Source organism: Eucyclogobius newberryi, unplaced genomic scaffold (genome assembly GCF_026437365.1).
Source record: "Eucyclogobius newberryi isolate DKJ021-1_F unplaced genomic scaffold, fEucNew1.0.hap1 SCAF_13, whole genome shotgun sequence".
In the NCBI taxonomy this organism is placed as follows: domain Eukaryota; kingdom Metazoa; phylum Chordata; class Actinopteri; order Gobiiformes; family Gobiidae; genus Eucyclogobius; species Eucyclogobius newberryi.
Window position 1 is genome coordinate 5,628,226 of NW_027315757.1, and position 20,522 is coordinate 5,648,747.

The 20,522-nt window shown below is 42.8% G+C and overlaps 2 protein-coding genes across 5 annotated transcripts in view; one reads left to right on the forward strand and one right to left on the reverse strand.

The window, feature by feature from the left end:
• The window catches only part of cbx1a (chromobox homolog 1a (HP1 beta homolog Drosophila)), a 30,824-nt gene extending 29,041 nt beyond the window's left edge, over positions 1–1,783 (forward strand). For all 4 annotated transcript variants that reach the window (XM_072442392.1, XM_072442393.1, XM_072442394.1 and 1 more), the window contains one exon: positions 366–1,783. In XM_072442392.1, the coding sequence (XP_072298493.1) occupies positions 366–516 (151 nt within the window). In that variant the 3' untranslated portion in view covers positions 517–1,783. The remainder of the gene's footprint in view (positions 1–365) is intronic.
• A 504-nt stretch (positions 1,784–2,287) lies between these two features.
• Positions 2,288–20,522, reverse strand: part of nfe2l1a (nfe2 like bZIP transcription factor 1a) — a 26,799-nt gene continuing 8,564 nt past the window's right edge. The window contains exons 4-9 of the mRNA XM_072442391.1: positions 10,596–10,712; positions 8,597–8,662; positions 8,361–8,459; positions 7,346–7,451; positions 6,055–6,411; positions 2,288–4,252 (exon numbers count right to left, since the gene is read on the reverse strand). Of these exons, the coding sequence (XP_072298492.1) occupies positions 3,369–4,252; positions 6,055–6,411; positions 7,346–7,451; positions 8,361–8,459; positions 8,597–8,662; positions 10,596–10,712 (1,629 nt within the window). The 3' untranslated portion in view covers positions 2,288–3,368. The remainder of the gene's footprint in view (positions 4,253–6,054; positions 6,412–7,345; positions 7,452–8,360; positions 8,460–8,596; positions 8,663–10,595; positions 10,713–20,522) is intronic.

Below are 20,522 nucleotides of genomic sequence, written 5' to 3' on the forward strand. Positions count from 1 at the left end.
GCGGTTGGCAGCCAATTGACACAGTGCATTTACCAACACCTACTGTAGTTGTACATCTTCAAAGTATGTGTTTTACTCTATACTGTATTACAGTGTTAAAAAGGAGAGGCTGTGCTCCTGGTAAAGAGCTGCAGATTTGCAGTGCTGTGATTGGCTGATCTAAACTGACTCCAGTTAAAACATTGCACTAATATTGTTGGTACTAAATGTGACCTCAAGAGACTCATGTCGTAAGTTCTTGTGAATAAAATAAAGTGAAAGTCATCTGAGCCATGATGAGCAGCTCAGATCTGTCAGAAGTCTGTCCTCTGTCCCAGCATGCAACAGTTAAACACAATGCATTACATCCTGTTTTCTCCTGCCAGGAAAAACTCTGACGAGGCTGACCTGGTGCCAGCGAAGGAGGCCAACGTGAAGTGTCCGCAGGTGGTGATCTCCTTCTACGAGGAGCGCCTCACCTGGCACTCGTACCCCAGCGAGGAGGAGGACAAGAAGGAGGAGGAGAAGAAGGACTGAGCGCCCACTCCACATCGTTCTCACGCCCGGGGTCCTCTTCTGGTACTGGACAGCAAAAGACCACGCCCACAGTGTCCAGACTCGGCCCTTTTTGAATCTTCACTTTCTTCACCACGTTAACCAGTCCAAGAATCCAAAAGAACGCGGTCGCTGTGTGTGTCTGGACAGTGTGGGCGGGCCTGTCTTTTGTCTTTGGGATGTCAATCAGCACATGAATGGACAAAAGTGACATTACTCCATCTCCCATGTGCCACCAAAATGTTTTTTTAAAGCTGATGTGTGAAATAACAAGCAGATCTGTCAAACAGCCCAAGAAAAGAGAAATTGACACTTTTTAAAAGAAAAAAAAAATTTAGTATTTTAACCCGAGCCGTTTTTTGAGTGCAACAACGTCCTCTTTAATTTCTATCTAATCTTTGAATGTAAAAGACTGACATTCTCTACCACAGAAGTGTTTTACTGGACACGATACTGAGGGTACTGAGCTGCACACTGAGCTGGGTGTGTGTCGGAAACGGTTAAGATAATGTGAAGACTAGTCATTAAAGATATCAATTCAACGCTTAAATGGAGACCGAATTTGAAAATTAACATTGTTAAAAGCTGAATTTGAACAAAATAATTGGTTTTCCACACCTTTTTAAATTCCAACGCCTTTTTAGCAGATAAAAGGAAAAAAATCCAAAAGTATGAAGTAAGTAAGAAACAAACAGTAAGAAATGTCTGTTAGTGTCTGCCCCTTGGTTTATGTTTTGCTGTATTTTTAGGCTGCGCGGGGCAACATTCAAGATCTCCGTCTTACTAGCTCGTTCTGTGCTCGTGAAAGGTTCCATGTTTTAGCAGCATTCAGAAGTGTATTTTTGCTATTTGCCAGTGTCGTCGAATGTTGCCCGGCGCCTCTCGTCACCGTCACGTTTTATTTCCTCCACATACTGTGTTTCTGTTGCATGATGACAAACTAGATACACCTTGGCACACTATGGCTCTATCAAATGTATTTTTCACAGTGCAAAGTGGCAGACGGATGTACTCCAAAAGTCATCGAGTGGCGTTTGTTTAGTATTTTAGATCTTTATACAGTGTTTTATGTCTGGTATATTTTGCTCCTATCTTTTCCATCTGTAATGTAGAGTAGCGTAGTTGACTTTTCTATCTGCTCCAGTATTGTATGTGGCTTAGTATTCTGTGCTGTCCTGTTGCATGTCCTTTGGTTCCAATAGCTACTGTCAAAGTTGATACTACAATAAAGTATTTTTTGTTTTCGTAAGCTTGTGTTTCAGCGCCGTCTCATTCAATCGTAGGAATTAGGTTTATGGCTTTAAGAAATGGCAGACTTCTTAGGACTGACCTGAGAAACATTTATACCAATCAATTTTTCTGGAGTTGGAAACTGTTCAATACAGTTTTGGCTGAACTACGCAGTGAGTCTTTTCATGTATTCACCATAACAGTCTATTACTGTCACAATACTAACATTTCAAACTATTTGGATACTAAAGAATAGGCATTTTATAATTTCACACTTGCAACTGCATTTTATACTCCAGTGTGACATGTTTTTTTTCTTCTCTATGCATTTTTTGGCTGGTGCGACTTATACTCCGGAACATAAGACCGGAAGTTGAAACTGTTCAGGAAAAGTCCAATTTTGCCCTAATGGATTTTCCTTTTGTATTGATACCTTCTTAAATTACTAGTTTTAGAATTGTTGCTTAGCAGATTTTTTACACTTCAATCCTAGAAAATACTTTTATGAAGGCAACAGTTAACGTTTAAAAAAAACTTTATTTAAACCTCAACAGCAAAGCGAGCCCACCCAGGGGCTTCAATCACATACCAGAAACAACAAACACACTTGTCACAAATTACAGCTACAAGGTGATCAAAACACACACAAAATTCAATTTGAATCAAAAACATTCATTTGACTTCTTCTTATTCAAAACTTTAAGACTAAATCAAAACCTCCTTGTGCATAAAACGGCCACAGCACTTGAGAGTGAAAACAGCTTGGTCCGGCCCAGCCACTTTCCAGTTTAGAAACATGCGCTTTTAAAGTCTCTGAGGTAGTTTGAGACGTTGTGACACACGTGAAGAATCTCTTTGGGGGGAAAACATTTGTAAATCAAATACTTCATCCATAGTATTAGTTATGTGATATTGAAACTAAATATTGGCTTGTAAAATCAAAGTATTGTCCCAGGCATCATCCAATACTTTCAAATACATGGAATTCTTCATTTGTTGTCGTGTCTTACCATGAGTCTAAACAAGGTGTAAACTTTAACACTCCATTTCGAGACAAAAACATCGCTGCAAAGGAAGTTTAAAAAAAAAATACCCAAACTCTAAAATGGTGTTTCTGACTCTTTGTTATGTGAAAATGAAACATAACCTTAAAATAAATGTAATGTCATCCTTAAAGCGCAAATGTTATTTCATCAAATTTAAATGTACACTTGCATTAAATGTAAAATAGATGACTACTTAAATATCAAGTACTTTTTAATGTTTTTTTTTTCCTGTGGCTTTCCCATATTTCAAAAAGTTTCACAACTCTGAACTGGAATATCCTTGGGCATTATCTCTGACACTGCGACTCTCTTCAGTTCCCTCAGCAGAGAACCGCACGAGAACATCTTCAGTCCTCACTTAAAAGAACTCCATTTTAGAATTACACCGCTCCACAAACTCATCCTTCATTCACTCTGTTCCTCCTTTCTTCTCGTCTTCTGACGCTTGTCTTTTTCGGTGTGCTAGAATTTTACAGCCCCAAACGTTTAAGATCGTTTTTTTAGAACCTTTTTTTGTTCTCCAAAGCTTTCCTCACCAGTTGAAACACACGGTGCTCCTCACTTCTTGTCCTTCTGCTTGCGCCTGCTCTTCTCCTTGCTCCTTTGCCTCCTGGACACCACATCTACGCTTCCATCACTCTCAAAACTTAACATATATTGGTGTACATCCAGCGGCCTGCCTTCATCGTCCCTCAAACTGGAGAAGACGTCTTGGTAGAGGCTGCTCATGCGCTGCTTCAGCTCCTGGAGAGTCCTCAGCGCTTCTTGCTTGTCCTTCAAAAGTCGGGATCTGCGTTTTTTCAACCCCGTCACGTCCTTCTCCAGTCCTTCAAGTGTGTCCATTTTGCGTTTTCGACAATTCTGGGCAGCGATTTTGTTCTTCCCACGTCGCCTTATGTCACGGACGAGGTTCAGCTGGTCTTCGTCCAGTTGGTAGTTGGCCAGAAGGTCGTTGAACTCCTCCACGGGCAGACTGACGATGAGCTCGTTGGAGAATGGGATTCTGAGGGTCCGTGCGTGTCTTTCATCTCGGTTCCACTGGTGTTTCGGGTGGTGGTACGGTTTTTCGTCTTTGGGGGAGAACTTGAGATGCTTGGAGGGGGTATTTGGAGAGACTTTTTGCGGTTGGCTGTAAGTGTGATCGTGGTTGATTTGCTCCAGCCAGGGGAGATCGTCGAAGAGCTTTTGGTCAGAGTGGAAAGTAGAAGAGAAGATGTGTTTGGAGTCGTGATGGGGGTAGTATTGTCCGCCCACGGCCCCAAGTTCCTCCTCTTCCAGCGGCTCCTCTTTGATGGTGAACTCGAGCTCCATGGAAGAAGGTTGGCTGGTGGATGAAGAGGTGGAGCAGTAGGAGGAGGAGGCCTCGGAGTTGCTGGGAGAAGGAGGGATGTGGCTGGAGTCCAGAGACAGACCTGAGTCTGAGTCCAGCTCCTCGTCATCATCTGCACCACACAAGAAAACATTGCAACGGTCAAAAATACTACAGTCCAAACTTCATTCATTATCATCTGCAAAGTTAAACTACCTTCTGACCAGTGCAATAAGGCTTAGTTACTCTTAAATGTGTTCTCATAAAGGGCATTGTGACCATGACATTCCAAAGCACATTACACACTAGTAGATTCTTCAGTTTAGAACACAGAGGGCCACCTTTGACCCCCGGAGAAAGTGTTAACAGGAGCCTTTTCCAGGGGGCGGGGCACTATTTTTCCGACCTTAACGCTGGTGTGAAGAGGCTGGAGTGGGATGGTGCAAGTCCATGGTGATAGTGTTTGAATCAGTGACAGAGAACTGTGCATTGAAAAGCGCCCCCTGTGGGAGATGTTTGTCATGGCCTCACATACAGGCAAAGAAAGAAGTGAGCAATAACATTGTTTGATTTCCAGTTTTTCAATTTGTTCGCAAAATGAAAGAGATAAAATAATTAAATAAATTAACTTCAGAGCGTTGTTTCTTTATTGAATTCACCTTTATTTGTTTTATGCAACGCAGAGTATGTTCTCAAGATGGGCTCGTGCCAATTCAAGCGGACCTGAGCTGAGGTCTTGGGCGGTCAGTCGGGGCCAGTTTTAAGCAGACTGGGACAAAGATTTTAGGTGAACGTGAAGTGACAGTGGGGATTTATTAATTTTCAAAATAAGATGTTCCTCTCTGAGCACATGAGTCTGCAGGTCCAGTCTGCAGGTCCAGTCTGCAGGTCCAGTCTGCAGGTCCAGTCTGCGCAGTAACACGTGTCAAACGCAGCGCAAAGAGCCCTCAAAGGTCAATTCATACTTCATATGAAGCAACCGGTTTGTTCGTTTACCTACAGGGGCGTTAAACAACTGTTTCCACGCTGTTGCTATGGACATTATTGTCACAGACAGCTCAGTTGAGAGATTGTGGAGACCCCACCCCTCACTCTCCTTTAGTCCTCCAGACTCCGCCCCTCACTCTCCCCTTTAGTCCTCCAGGCTCCGCCCCTCAATCTATCCTTTAGTCCTCCAGACTCCGCCCCTCACTCTCCCCTTTAGTCCTCCAGGCTCCGCCCCTCAATCTCCCCTTTAGTCCTCCAGACTCCGCCCCTCACTCTCCCCTTTAGTCCTCCAGGCTCCGCCCCTCAATCGCCCCTTTAGTCCTCCAGACTCCGCCCCTCACTCGCCACTTTAGTCCTCCAGGCTCCGCCCCTCAATCTCCCCTTTAGTCCTTCAGACTCCGCCCCTCACTCTCCACTTTAGTCCTCCAGGCTCCGCCCCTCAATCTCCCCTTTAGTCCTCCAGACTCCACCCCTCACTCGCCACTTTAGTCCTCCAGACTCCGCCCCTCACTCTCCACTTTAGTCCTCCAGACTCCGCCCCTCACTCTCCACTTTAGTCCTCCAGGCTCCGCCCCTCAATCTCCCCTTTAGTCCACCAGACTCCACCTCTTACTCTCCCCTTGTCTAGTATTAGCATTAGCATTAGCATTAGTATTAGCCTACTCTGATTAGCCCTATGGTTTTCTGTGTTATTTTACCTTGTAGAGTTGTTATTCATTGTCTTGGATGGAAGTTATTCTTTGTTTATTGTTTTACTGTCTGGGTTCATTTCCAAATCCATCCTTCCTCACCACACAAGGTAAAAGTACAGTATACTTAGTTACGCTGTATAACATTACTGCTTGTCTCTATGGAGATGCTATTGCTTTGTCTTGAATGTTCTACAGTAAAGCATCAGACAGTTAGAATGGAATGCTATTTTGTTCAGTCTGGGCCATGTTGCTATACCTGGTTGGACGGTGTGGATGTCCTCCTTCTCCATGTTCCTGTCCCTGCTGAGGCTGAGCCAGCTGGTGCGCTGGCTGAGCTCCCGGTCCAAGTATCCCTGCTCCTCTAGCCTCTTGCTCAGCTCCTCGCTGAAGCCCTCCTCCAGCTCCTGGTCCAGACGACTCATCTCCTCCAGCATGTACGCGTCCCCCAGGATGTCCTCCAGGCCGCCACTCAGCTCCTCCAGGTCAGCCTCGTCCAGCAGGAAAGACGGGTCGGTGGACAGGGCAGCGGGAGGCGTGCGGAGAGGGTCAGGAGTGGGGTCGTCCAGCTGGTCACTGGGCAGCAGAGGGAGCAGCTCTTGGTCTGAACCTGCTCCTGTAGAAGATGAAAGATGTGTTTGTTCAGCTGCATTTAGTGAGCAAACGAGCATATTGTCTATAATTAAAACTATTAAAAATGACAGCAAAAACAGCTGATTGAACATAAAATGAAAGGAAAGATCTAGTGTAATCTCCCAAACAAGAGTATATTTTGTGCTTGATTTTATGGTCTAATTAATTTTATGGTTAATTTTATGGTCTGAATATACGAGATACTCATTTCTGTCAAAATCGCCCAACCCTAAGTGTCCTATAAATGTTTCTCTAATATAACCCAAATGCCCTCCCAGAGAGAGAACTGAGGTAGTTCATACATTGTGTTTTATTTTATATGGACATAGCAGGGATGAACCAGATGTTTCATGTGTTTAAATCTTCAACACCTGTCCATAGGAGGCTTTAAAACAATTCAGTATAAAAATAAAAGTAAACATTATAAATTAGCAAAGTTACTGTAAGCATACAATCATAAAAATCATCACGTGCTTGTGCCATGATTTCAGCCACAGTTTAAGATATTCAGGTCAGTCTGCCGTTTTAAGTCAGCAAGAGTTCCACAGAACCACACAGGCTCAAAAGTGAAAAGATTATGTTTTTGGACGATATCACAAGGATGTCAACTTTTTTTGCCCAATAGCTTAATTGTCCAATAGCTTAATTGCTTGTACAATGATACGACTGGCCTAAGTGTTGAGGGCGAGGTCTGTGACCATGAGGTGAGACAATACTGTGGCATGTCGATATAACAGCGCCTGTATCATCTGCATAGAGCTGCCAGTTATATACATAGTAAACAACAGTGGTCCTAACACTGAACCTTGCAGCACCCTCATGTCTTGCAGCACCCTCATGTTATTAGGGTGCATATATATTTATGTTATTATATTATATATTTATATTATACATATATAGCGTGTAGGCATGCTTACGGTGCTGTAAGTAGGCTTCCAGTAGAGGGCCCCCTTGTTCAGCCGGGGCTGTCACCTGAGAACCAGACGTCTGCTCCAGGGGGCTCCCCACGTCAACGTCACCAGTCTGAATAAATCATTTATTTTATGTATTAATCAGGGCAAAGTATACTAGAGTAAATTAAGCATACTACATTTCATTCTTTCATGATCACTTTTCACAACTTTTCACTCTTCTATTCTTCTGCTGTTCTAAAACTAGAATTAAAAATGATCTTATCTTACAGGGTACAACACACGCACCGCACACACACACACACACGCACACACACCACACCACAGACACACACACACACCACACACACGCGCACCGCACACACACACAACACACACACCACACACACACACACACACAACACAAAATCAGACTGCACTATGCTGTCTGCAACTCATTTTTTTAAGTTTTATTTTGTAAGTAAGAGCTCGGACTGTGCGCCTCAGTTTACTGGATGAAAAAAGCTGTTCTAAATTCATGCATGTGAATTTAGACTAGGAACTAGTAAGATAAATTTAAATATATACTTCCCTTTTATGGTTTGTAATTCAACTTCAAATGTATTAAAACATTAAAAAAGTGATTGTGGTGTTTTACATTTTTACACGTTCATTTTGCATGTTCTTTTGGCCATGAGGTCATTTCTGCTGTTTAAAGCAACAGTATGTAAATCTCTCACTAACTCTCTTATGTAGAGGAGATACATAAGTTTAATGCCATACTGTAGAATTTTACAGCCAAAGGAACATTTCCATGGAAACAACCATGGGGCTCCACAAGGACAAGTACACGTCAGGTTTGTGAAGATGCAAGCCCACTCAGAGTATGGACATATGTCTGTTTTGTTTTTCAGTGCAATGAAAACAAGTAAAATATATTTATATAAAAATCCTTTTTTGTTTTGTTTATTTTTAACTTGACAGTTTAATATTGGGGCTTTAACCATATTGAGAGACAAATGCTTAGTTGCTGATTAGTTACCTGAGGCCCAATGAGTTCTAGGAGGTCCTGCCATTGCTGCTCCAGGTCTGTGGGGGTGCTCTCAGGAGGAGCAGGGGTCTCTGTGTTACACACCAGCTCCTAGACAGAGCATAGCAGCATTAGCATTAGCATTAGCATTAGCATTAGCATTAGCATTAGCATTAGCATTAGCATTAGCACTAGCACAGAGGTACAGAAATGAATTTGCTCTAGTGCCGGGCTGTGTAGAAGCTGACCTGCAGCCCGTGTGTCAGGGCGGAGTCCTCCAACAGACGCAGACACTCCCAGAGAGACGCTGAGCTCTGGAAGACAAACAGAGACAAGAATGTTTAAATGTACTGCAGCACAACTTTATTTAATATCCACCTCAGATTTGGGTGATATGTTTTATGCTTCTGCCAATAATCATCACATTCTAATTTTGCTAGCCATCAGAAATGTGCCAAACTGTGCCAGCCAATGTCAATGTTCAAATTTAAGTTTCATACAAGACGTTTGTGGACGGTAAAATTAAAGAGCAAAATATCGCTTCATACCAGGATTGTCCAGGCATTTGTCACCAGGGGCCACAGAGTGAACGCTGATGGAAGCCGAGGGCCGATTAAGGCCATAGACTGGTGGCAAAATCGAATAGCTATTTTTCTGACAAACATTGCGATTGTTATAAGTTACATTGTGTTCAAATTCCACATTTTAAACCTGTCCAGGTGCATCTTCTGAGAGAAGACAAAAAGTGCGGTTGTTATCTTGGAAGTGCAGTTTGTTGTCAGCGACTTAACAGACTTTATTTTTGGCAATCAAAATTTCAACTTACACATTTACAAACTCTACTGTCAAAAATATGTCCATAAATATAAACTTTAGTGTGTGAGTTCTGAGAAGAGGACATTTTGTGGGTCACTTCTCTACGGGTTCATTCAGAGTCCAGCTAACGTTTCCCTAATGCTCAGCTCTGACCTCTGACCTCTGACCTGCAGCACATCTACAGCACTCATTTTGAAAGATATGTGGTAAAAGTTGCCATCATGTAAAATATTATAAAATACTTGAATATACTGGAATATACGTTTTTTTATTCTACAAAAAAAAGAGCACAATAACTAAGATACTTGAACCCCGACAAGACATTTATGGACACATTTGAGCACATTTAGCATATTCTGATTGAATTTTTGTCGATATCGCACACCCAAGTTTTTAAAGTCTGGACTTGTTCTCAAATTCATCTTGAATATGGCTCATTTCATAAAGCGTGCCTGTGACTTGGACCGCTTCTTTGACACTAATCCAAGCGTTCAAACTGATAGAGTCAGATTAATATCACTATTATTTGAAACGGATATTCATGTCTTGTGAAAAGTCAACTGCACAGTACTGTAGACATATTATCATTTGTATGCACTGTTCCCACTAAGTTGCGCGCCTGCACAATTGCGCACTGCGCAAGAAAATTTATGGCGCGCAGAAAATTGTATTCATCATAAACCTATTAATTAATATCTAATATTACACCTAATCTAATCTAATTACCAAACGGCCACTGGGGGCAATCTAGAATGAAGTGCAAGCGTTTTGACACTGTAGAAAACTCTAGTGGCCAGTAGAAGCACTGTCCCAGGAACACATGTTCCCTATATTTTTTGTTTCAAAACGCTGTGTTTTATTACAATCAGACTCATATTCACTGAGATATTAGTCTAATTAGTCCCGCAGCGCAGCGGACTGCGATGCGCCGGTCCGAGCAGACGACCGCGGAAAAGACACAGCCCCTTATGATGGCGAAACGAACGGGCAGCACCATGGACATGTCCACTCACCAAGCCAAAGTAAAAAAGAAATGTGGTTCTTTTAGGATGGAAAGGCTTGTGCCACTGGACCACAGCCAGGCCAAAGCAGAACTCTCACATATAAATACTATACATCTCATGAACAACAGGATTTTTGTATTTTTCATTTTAAGTGGGACTAATTTCTTGTAATAAAAGTAAACTAATGAAAATTGCTGCTGTAATTTGATTATTTTAATGTAACTTGCTATGATCCATGGTTTTGAACAGGCGTGCTGTGTGATACTGGTGTGTGGCCACAGCGTGCACATCTGATGTTGCTAACAGTGGTCCTCATTGTGCTCAGAGAGCTTGTGTGTTTGCCCAGACACGTGAAAAATTAGAGGGAACATTGTTTGTATGTACTGTATGTATGTATGTATGTATTATATTTATGATTATTTTTTACCAGATTGTCCTCTGTCTCCTCTGCGTCCTCTGCGTCCTCTGCGTCCTCTGTCTCCATGTGCTGAGTCAGTGCTGGGGACAAGTCCTGCTCCTCTGTGTCCAGATGCTGTCTGTACACCTACAAGACAAAGGAAAACACATACTTTATATAATATATTTCTGTTCCTTTTATCAGGGGAAAAGTCTGAAAACATTTGATTTTACTGGGTTTTTTCATAGGTTTGGGCTTTCTGTTTATCTGTGGCGTTCAATCAGGGAAATCAAAGCAGTCAGTGACCAATAAAAAACAAAATTAATGTGTGTCACAACTATATTTAAACTGTTCCAAAATATATCCAAATAAGCCTGTTTTCTGCTGCTGAAGCTTGTGTGGCCTCTACAGGCTGCTGAGCAGTACTGCAGGAAGCCTGATTATTCTTCTCCCACAGTTGCTCAGTCTGTGTGTTCAGAGGCCCGTTGATGCTCTGCTCTCTAACAAGAGCTTTTAGAACCAGAGCGGACAGCAGCTTCTTTTAGAGGTCTGCACATGTGCTCTGAGGACCACACAGCCTCAAACCACGCTGAATATACCTGTGTGGGAATCTTGGATGTTTGCAGGTTGTGTCTAACTGAGCATGTGCAGAGGAGAAGTGAAGCAACAGCAGTGTCAAGTTTCAACAAACGGTTTTAAAATCTATCTTTTATAGTCTTTGTTTGTAGCTAAGGCTCTGTTCACGTTTCTAATGAGTAGAGGTTACAGGCAGTATTTTAACGACAGCACTAATTTGTGCAATGAATTGACTATTCACAGGGCTGTACTGGCATGGGAGGTAAGTTCAGTGGGATGGGCGTTTGCTGTTCATGCAGGAGACCGGGGTTTGAAACTCACCTTTGCATGTTAGTTTTCGTTCCTTTTTGCGTGCAAATTTGATCCACTAAATTTGTACAATTTCAAACAAGTATTAAAATTTTGAATGGGCTAAAGTCCTGAAAATATCACCACTGAACACGAGGCTGAAACCTATGAATATGCACCATTCTGAGGACATTCAAAAGATACCATTTTGTTTTAAATTGTTAATTACTATGGCAACCATCCTAAATTGTAATTGTAGACTCTCTATAGTTTAAGCTTAGCTGAGTCATGTGTTGACCTGGTTCATGTCGCTGTCATTACTGGGCCAATCCACATGAAACAAAGATTGACACAAAGTTCAAAGTCAAACAGTAAACAAACAGGAAATTATACTTTTTCCCCCAAAAGCTTGTGGAGCCAATCCCAGACAAATAATGAGAAGGTCCAAAGTTGGTGGAGCATAAGTTTGAAATGATAATACATTCTAGACGGTGAAACAGGTGTACACGAGATAAGCTTGTGTGCAGTGTAATAATATATTGGTTTGAAGTGCTTGGATTGCATAAAGCCTTGTGAAATGGGGTGTGACTTATGATGCCACATAAGCACTTAGAATTTTCTTTTTTTTACTATCCATGGTCTAAGGTAGTTTCACCACCAAAACATAACTCAAGTGTTTTGTTTCATTCAAACATTTGTGTAAGACTTCATTGTACACAATGTTGGGCTAGAACTAGAAGTAACTAGATTCGTCACAACAACTGTTGAAAATTGTCAACTAATGTAGTAATTGCATAATCCTTATCTGGACTATACACAGACTCCATACGCGTGTCATGTGGCCCTCAGAGCTGTCAGATATCTCATTCAAGGTGTTATGAGGCTGTTGTAGACTGAGGGGAGGTTGCATAAGAATTATATATCATAAACTTGAAGACAGTGAGACCCAAATGTTAAGCAGGAGGCAAAGTTTTGTTCAAATAAAAGGAAACCTGAAACCAAAATGATGGTTAAACAAATGTTTGAAATAATAGGTTGTAATATTCAACACAAATAGTTATACTTTCTTATAGTACTCTTGTCATATGCCGTATTTCCAAAACTGTTCTGGAAAGGTTGAATTTTGTCCTGTTTTTTAGTATCAATACTTTCTCAAATGAGTATCTAGTTTCAATACTGGTTTTGGTATTGATTAGTATCTAATTTCCAATACTTTTGAAATAATAGACAACAAAAGAGGCACTTGGCAGCTCTGAGGAGGAGGAGGAGGAGGCGAGACCTCAATAGACTTATAAACAACGGCAGGACCCATCAGAGCTCAGGACAGTAAGAACAAGTTGCTTACTTATTACTAAAACCGTGTCCATAATTATGTTTTTATTTCAAATGTTTCAAAAATTGTTTTCTATTTCCCCCCCCGTTTGGTGAAGTTTATAATGTTACTTCCTGGTTGGACACGAGCAGCAGATGTGAGAGGTAGAGGTCATTCATTCCACAACTGTTACCTGGCAACAATACTGCAAACAATGGCCAAAATCCATGTAAAAACAAAACTTTTGTTTTGTCTAATTATTGTTTAAATGTGTCAGTTGTGTGTAAATTGTCTCTGCATTTTGAATGGAATGTCGCCTATTGATGACATCACTGAGGGATTCAGTTTAAAACTCAGCTCTACCCCGGTTTTTTCCCAAATTTCTTCACAACCTACAACTTGACTGATTTAAAACTATGATACATATTTCCAACAGACAAACTCACCAAAACCAAGTCATAATTAGAAAAACATGTGAACTGGTCATATACCCTTTAAATAGAAATGATTCAACCTTGAAAGGGCTGAGGTTTATTTTCAGTAGATTGCGCTTCATGATCTATAGTGAAAATGGGATTAAACCTATGACATTCTGTCCACAAATACCACCCCGGAGCTGAGGTCATGTGTTCTGAAGGGCCTAAAGCAGACAGGGCTGTGGTTTAAGGGCCCCAGACTTGAAGTGAACAAAGGACGACCACAAAGCAGTGAGTTCAACAGGCTCAGGTCACTTCAGAAACTTCAATTGGAATTAGACCGACAATCACAAACAAACCCGTAGACACATTCTATACATTTATGCATAGTAGACGCGACTGGCAGCAGCTGTTGTCTGAACCTGTTTGCTCCGTGATAGACCGACGCTGAAAATAACTGCCCTCATGCCGACCTGACTCACAGTTCACCAGGGAACTACTTTTGCCCAGTTACTTGCACTTTTACTCCTTGAGTTTTACCGTGTAACAGTACTTGAGTACTTGAGTAACAGTATATTCTTCCCACTGTGACGATAGGAAATGATTTGTTTTTCTTGCATCGCTCCTTCAGTTTTACTAATTAGGCCCGAGCCCCAGCAGGGCGGAGGGCCTATTGCTCCCGCAACGCTGCCAAAGGCAGCGTTGCAACTGTCTTACCAAACATGCGGGCGCAGCCCGCATGTTTGGTGCCCCGTCGCCCCTGGCAAGTACAGTGAACTAGCCCATGCCGAAGGCATGGATCATGCATACTTACTCCTGCTATGACAGAAATAGTCAACAATTAGTGAATGGGCGTAGCCCATTCACTAATTGTTGACAACAGCATCGCGAAGCGCTGCATTCCTTCAAAAACCCTCCTGGCATCGTCCTGTACGCGAGAATCCATGCCGCAGGCATGGGCCATGCTTGTATCTGCTCAAATCAATGGAAGTCTATGGGGAGTGGGCGGGGCATCCCGACGGAATAGGGAGTGACGAGCGCGTAAGCGCTCGAAATGATGATTCCACCCCATGGCGGCATCGGGAAGGCTTAGAGCTTTCAAACGATGTATAATTTGTTGTTATAGTGAAAACGGCTATATTGTTTTTGCTAAAAATATTATTATTATTATTATTATTATTATTATTTTTCTTGTTCTTCTTCAGCGCTTTGATCTCTAATTTGACCCCCTGAACATGCTCAAAAACTCACCAAACTTTGCCCAAAATTCAGAATCGGCGAAAAATTTTATTTTTTCTGGGCCATTTTTTTTTTCGTTAAAAAATGGCGCGACAGCGCCACCGACAAAAGTCAAAATACATTGCGCCTATGGGAGACGCCCCGAGGTCAACTTTGGCGTAAAGCTACGAAATTCGGGACACGCATTCCTCTCGTGAGGATAAACAAAAAAAATCATTGTGGCCACGCCCCCAAACTTACCCTATGGCCGCCATCTTCCTTTGAAAATGAAAACAAGCTGAGTTAGCCATTTTGTTTACGTCAAACTTTGACGAACTCCTCCTAGGGCGTTTTGCCCACCGACTTCAAAATCGGCGTACGTCCTCTGGACAAGTGGGGCATCTAAAGTTATTCAATTTTTTGAGATACCTTTTACGGTCTGTGTGCGGCGCAGCCGCAAAGTTGGACAACTTATTTTGGAATATTGCAGGTCTAAAAATTGCTCCCATTTGATCAAAACCAGTCCGATTAGGACCAAATTTGAATCAGTTGTTAAACTTTCTAGTTTGGACCAGTTTAGGCTGACAAAATTGAAATGGCAGTGATAGCGCCCCCTACAGAGTGACCTTTAAATTAACATTGAAGGTCAAAAATTAGTTTTACCAAAATTGTCTAAACTTTACCCAAAATTCTATTTTGCCGTCCCGATCACAAAAGCCAATCACAAAAATGCCTAAATTTTTACGCCGTAGTCGTAGCGATGACAGAAACCTCCCATGTTATCCCTATGGGAAAACCACAAAATCTCTCAAATTACCACATTTTTATGTTTTACACTTTAACGAAGTCCTCCTAGTGCGTTTTGCCCACCAACCTCAAAATCGGTGTACGTCCTCTAGACAAGTGGTGTATCTAAAGTTATCCAAATTTTAAGGATAACTTTTACGGTCTTTGTGCGACGGAGCCGCAAACGTTTCCCAGAATTCTGACTATTTGGCCTTCAGAGTGGCCTATAAACAATAGAGTTTTTCCAAATGACATGATATTTTGAACGAAATTCTAATTTGCCATCCTGATCATAAAAGTATGAGAGCCAAAGTCATATTTTGTACGGCGTAACCGTAGCGTTGACAGAAACATCCCATGTTATCCTTATGGGAAAATCGTAGAATCGCTCAAGTCACCACATTTTTACGCTTCACACTTTAACAAACTCCTCCTAGGGCGATTGTCCGATCAAGTTCATATTTGGAGAATATCATCTACACAAGCGGGGCATCAAAACTTACCCATATTTTGATTCTAAGTGCTACGGTCTCTGTGTGGCGGACCCGCAAATATATGTCAGAAATGGGAAAACAGCGAAATCTCTAAAATCACCACATTTTTACGCTTCACACTTTAACGAACTCCTCCCAGGGCGATTGCCCGATCAAGCTCATATTTGGGGAAAATCATCTACACAAACGGGGCATCAAAAGTTATCCATATTTTGATTTTAAGTGGTACGGTCTCTGTGCCGTGGAGCTGCAAATATACTGTCACAAATGGGAAAAACGCCAAATCCTTGAAATGTTCACATTTACGCTTCACACTTTAACAAACTCCTCCGTGGGCAATAGCTCGATCAAGCTTTACTTTGGGAAAAATCATCTACACAAGCGCGGCATCAAAAGTTATCCATATTTTTATTCCAAGTGCTACGGTCTCTGTGCGGCGGCGCAGCAAATTTGACTGACACTTGTGTTCATTTGCACTGGATTGGCCATGTCCAATGTGTCGCCGTCTGACAAGTTCTTTTTTTATTCAACACACAATAAGGGCGCCATCTTTATCAAGTCAAAAGCGCAGAGTCGGAAGGCCGGCGGCCCGCGAGGGCCGTTGGATGCCGCTTGCGGCTTTAATTTTTCTTGTTCTTCATCGCTTTGATCTCTAATTTGACCCCCTGAACATGCTCAAAAACTCACCAAACTTTGCCCAAAATTCAGAATCGGCGAAAAATTTTGTTTTTTCTGGGCCATTTTTTTTTGCGTTAAAAAATGGCGCGACAGCGCCACCGACAAAAGTCAAAATACATTGCGCCTATGGAAGACGCCCCGAGGTCAACTTTGGCGTAGAGCTACGAAATTCGGGACACGCATTCCTCTTGTGAGGACAAAAAAAAAATATTATTGTGGCCACGCCCCCAGACTTACCCTATGGCCACCATCTTCCTTTGAAAATGAAAACACGCTGTGTTAGCCATTTTGTTCACGTCAAACTTTGACGAACTCCTCCTAGGGCGTTTTGCCCACCGACTTCAAAATCGGCGTACGTCCTCTGGACAAGTGGGGCATCTAAAGTTATTCAATTTTTTGAGATACCTTTTACGGTCTGTGTGCGGCGCAGCCGCAAAGTTGGACAACTTATTTTGGAATATTGCAGGTCTAAAAATTGCTCCCATTTGATCAAAACCAGTCCGATTAGGACCAAATTTGAATCATTTGTTAAACTTTCTAGTTTGGACCAGTTTAGGCTGACAAAATTGAAATGGCAGTGATAGCGCCCCCTACAGAGTGACCTTTAAATTAACATTGAAGGTCAAAAATTAGTTTTACCAAAATTGTCTAAACTTTACCCAAAATTCTATTTTGCCGTCCCGATCACAAAAGCCAATCACAAAAATGCCTAAATTTTTACGCAGTAGTCGTAGCGATGACAGAAACCTCCCATGTTATCCCTATGGGAAAACCACAAAATCTCTCAAATTACCACATTTTTATGTTTTACACTTTAACGAAGTCCTCCTAGTGCGTTTTGCCCACCAACCTCAAAATCGGTGTACGTCCTCTAGACAAGTGGTGTATCTAAAGTTATCCAAATTTTAAGGATAACTTTTACGGTCTTTGTGCGACGGAGCCGCAAACGTTTCCCAGAATTCTGACTATTTGGCCTTCAGAGTGGCCTATAAACAATAGTTTTTCCAAATGACATGATATTTTGAACAAAATTCTAATTTGCCATCCTGATCATAAAAGTATGAGAGCCAAAGTCATATTTTGTACGGCGTAACCGTAGCATTGACAGAAACATCCCATGTTATCCTTATGGGAAAATCATAGAATCGCTCAAATCACCACATTTTTACGCTTCACACTTTAACAAACTCCTCCTAGGGCGATTGTCCGATCAAGTTCATATTTGGAGAATATCATCTACACAAGCGGGGCATCAAAACTTACCCATATTTTGATTCTAAGTGCTACGGTCTCTGTGTGGCGGACCCGCAAATATATGTCAGAAATGGGAAAACAGCGAAATCTCTAAAATCACCACATTTTTACGCTTCACACTTTAACGAACTCCTCCTAGGCCGATTGCCCGATCAAGCTCATATTTGGGGAAAATCATCTACACAAACGGGGCATCAAAAGTTATCCATATTTTGATTTTAAGTGGTACGGTCTCTGTGCCGTGGAGCTGCAAATATACTGTCACAAATGGGAAAAACGCCAAATCCTTGAAATGTTCACATTTACGCTTCACACTTTAACAAACTCCTCCGTGGGCAATAGCTCGATCAAGCTTTACTTTGGGAAAAATCATCTACACAAGCGGGGCATCAAAAGTTATCCATATTTTTATTCCAAGTGCTACGGTCTCTGTGCGGCGGCGCAGCAAATTTGACTGACACTTGTGTTCATTTGCACTGGATTGGCCATGTCCAATGTGTCGCCGTCTGTCAAGTTCTTTTTTTATTCAACACACAATAAGGGCGCCATCTTTATCAAGTCAAAAGCGCAGAGTCGGAAGGCCGGCGGCCCGCGAGGGCCGTTGGATGCCGCTTGCGGCTTTAATTGACTTTGTTTATTCTTTCAAATTCAATTAACTTATAATTATGAATCAGATGCTAGGTCCAGACAGTTACTCTTGGATGATACTGGAAAAATGAATGGGCCGAGTATTGATTTCCTTCCCATATGAAAGTATAAGAAGTATAGGAAGTTTTGATGACATGTTGAAGTCGTTTTAAGAGGTGTGTGTGTGTGTGTGTGTGTAATGTAATAATATATTGGTTTGAAGTGCTTAGATTGCATAAAGCCTTGTGAAATGGGGTGTGACTGCCACATAAGCACTTAAAATGTTTTATTCTTACTTGAGTCTGTGTCTGTGTGTGTGTGTGTGTGTGTGTGTGTGTGTGTCTGTGTGTGTGTGTGTGTTTGTGTGTGTGTGTGTGTGTGTGTGTCTGTGTGTGTGCGAATGTGTGTGTGTGTGTGTGTGTGTCTGTGTGTGTGTGTGTGTGTGTGTGTGCGTTCGTGTGTGTGTGTGTGTGTTCGTGTGTTCGTGTGTGTGTGTGTGTGTTCGTGTGTGTGTGTGTGTGTGTGTGTGTGCGTACATAAGTACTTATAAGTCAATGCTGCCATATTTGTTAAGATTCGTTTGGGTGCTTCACCTTTGGCTCCGCCCAAACCACAATGCTTCTTTGTGATTGGTCCAGTCCCACACCACGGGTGGTTCAGGCTGAATCACAATCCAAAGCATCAGCGGGGGACAAGATGGATTTTTAAGAGTTTGTGAACTCACTAATATCATGAGAATTCATCTTACTGACAAGGTTAGCTTTTTGGACAATGGTTGGATACAGTGCCCCTGATATTTTTACTGTAAAGCTGCATTCTATCATAGTTAGACCTTGTATACAGTCATGATACAGCACGAGTCAATGTGAAGCTTGGTCTACAGCACTAGTACACCCAGAGCAGCTGTGAGAAGACGGCTTGTTTACATGGTTGTTGCCTCATGAGCTGAGGAGGTAAACAGGAGGATTGAACGAGAGCCAGCAGCAGTTTGACTCTGCTTCAGGTTTCAAAACACAGCATAAGCTCCTACAACAGAAAGCTACTGCAACAGAGAGCTACTGCAACAGAGAGCTACTGCAACAGAGAGAGCTACTGCAACAGAGAGAGCTACTGCAACAGAGAGAGCTACTGCAACAGAGAGAGCTACTGCAACAGAGAGAGCTACTGCAACAGAGAGAGCTACTGCAACAGAGACCTACTGCAACAGAGAGCTACTGCAACAGAGAGATACTGCAACAGAGAGCTACTGCAACAGAGAGAGCTACTGCAACAGAGAGCTACTGCAACAGAGAGAGCTACTGCAACAGAGAGAGCTACTGCAACAGAGAGCTACTGCAACAGAGAGCTACTGCAACAGAGAGAGCTACTGCAACAGAGAGAGCTACTGCAACAGAGAGCTACTGCAACAGAGAGCTACTGCAACAGAGAGCTACTGCAACAGAGAGAGCTACTGCAACAGAGAGCTACTGCAACAGAGAGAGCTACTGCAACAGAGAGCTACTGCAACAGAGAGAGCTACTGCAACAGAGAGAGCTACTGCAACAGAGAGCTACTGCAACAGAGAGAGCTACTGCAACAGAGAGCTACTGCAACAGAGAGCTACTGCAACAGAGAGAGCTACTGCAACAGAGAGCTACTGCAACAGAGAGCTACTGCAACAGAGAGAGCTACTGCAACAGAGAGCTACTGCAACAGAGAGAGCTACTGCAACAGAGAGCTACTGCAACAGAGAGCTACTGCTGACCCAACGCACTCTTCAAAGCAACACTTGTTTGGCCAAGTGACTTATCACATTAACAAGCGACAACTTTAGGTCCGAGCTTCTCAAAGTGTGGGGCGCGTCCGTTTGGGGGGGGGGCAGAGCCATGTCTGCCTCTGTGCCCCTCACACACACACGTCTGCCTCTGTGCCCCTCACACACGCACGTCTGCCTCTGTGCCCCTCACACACACGTCTGCCTCTGTGCCCCTCACACACACGTCTGCCTCTGTGCCCCTCACACACACGTCTGCCTCTGTGCCCCTCACACACACGTCTGCCTCTGTGCCCCTCACACACACACGTCTACCTCTGTGCCCCTCACACACACACACGTCTGCCTCTGTGCCCCTCACACACACGTCTGCCTCTGTACCCCTCACACACAAGTCTGCCTCTGTGCCCCTCACACACACGTCTGCCTCTGTGCCCCTCACACACACACGTCTGCCTCTGTGCCCCTCACACACACACACGTCTGCCTCTGTGCCCCTCACACACACGTCTGCCTCTGTGCCCCTCACACACACACATCTGCCTCTGTGCCCCT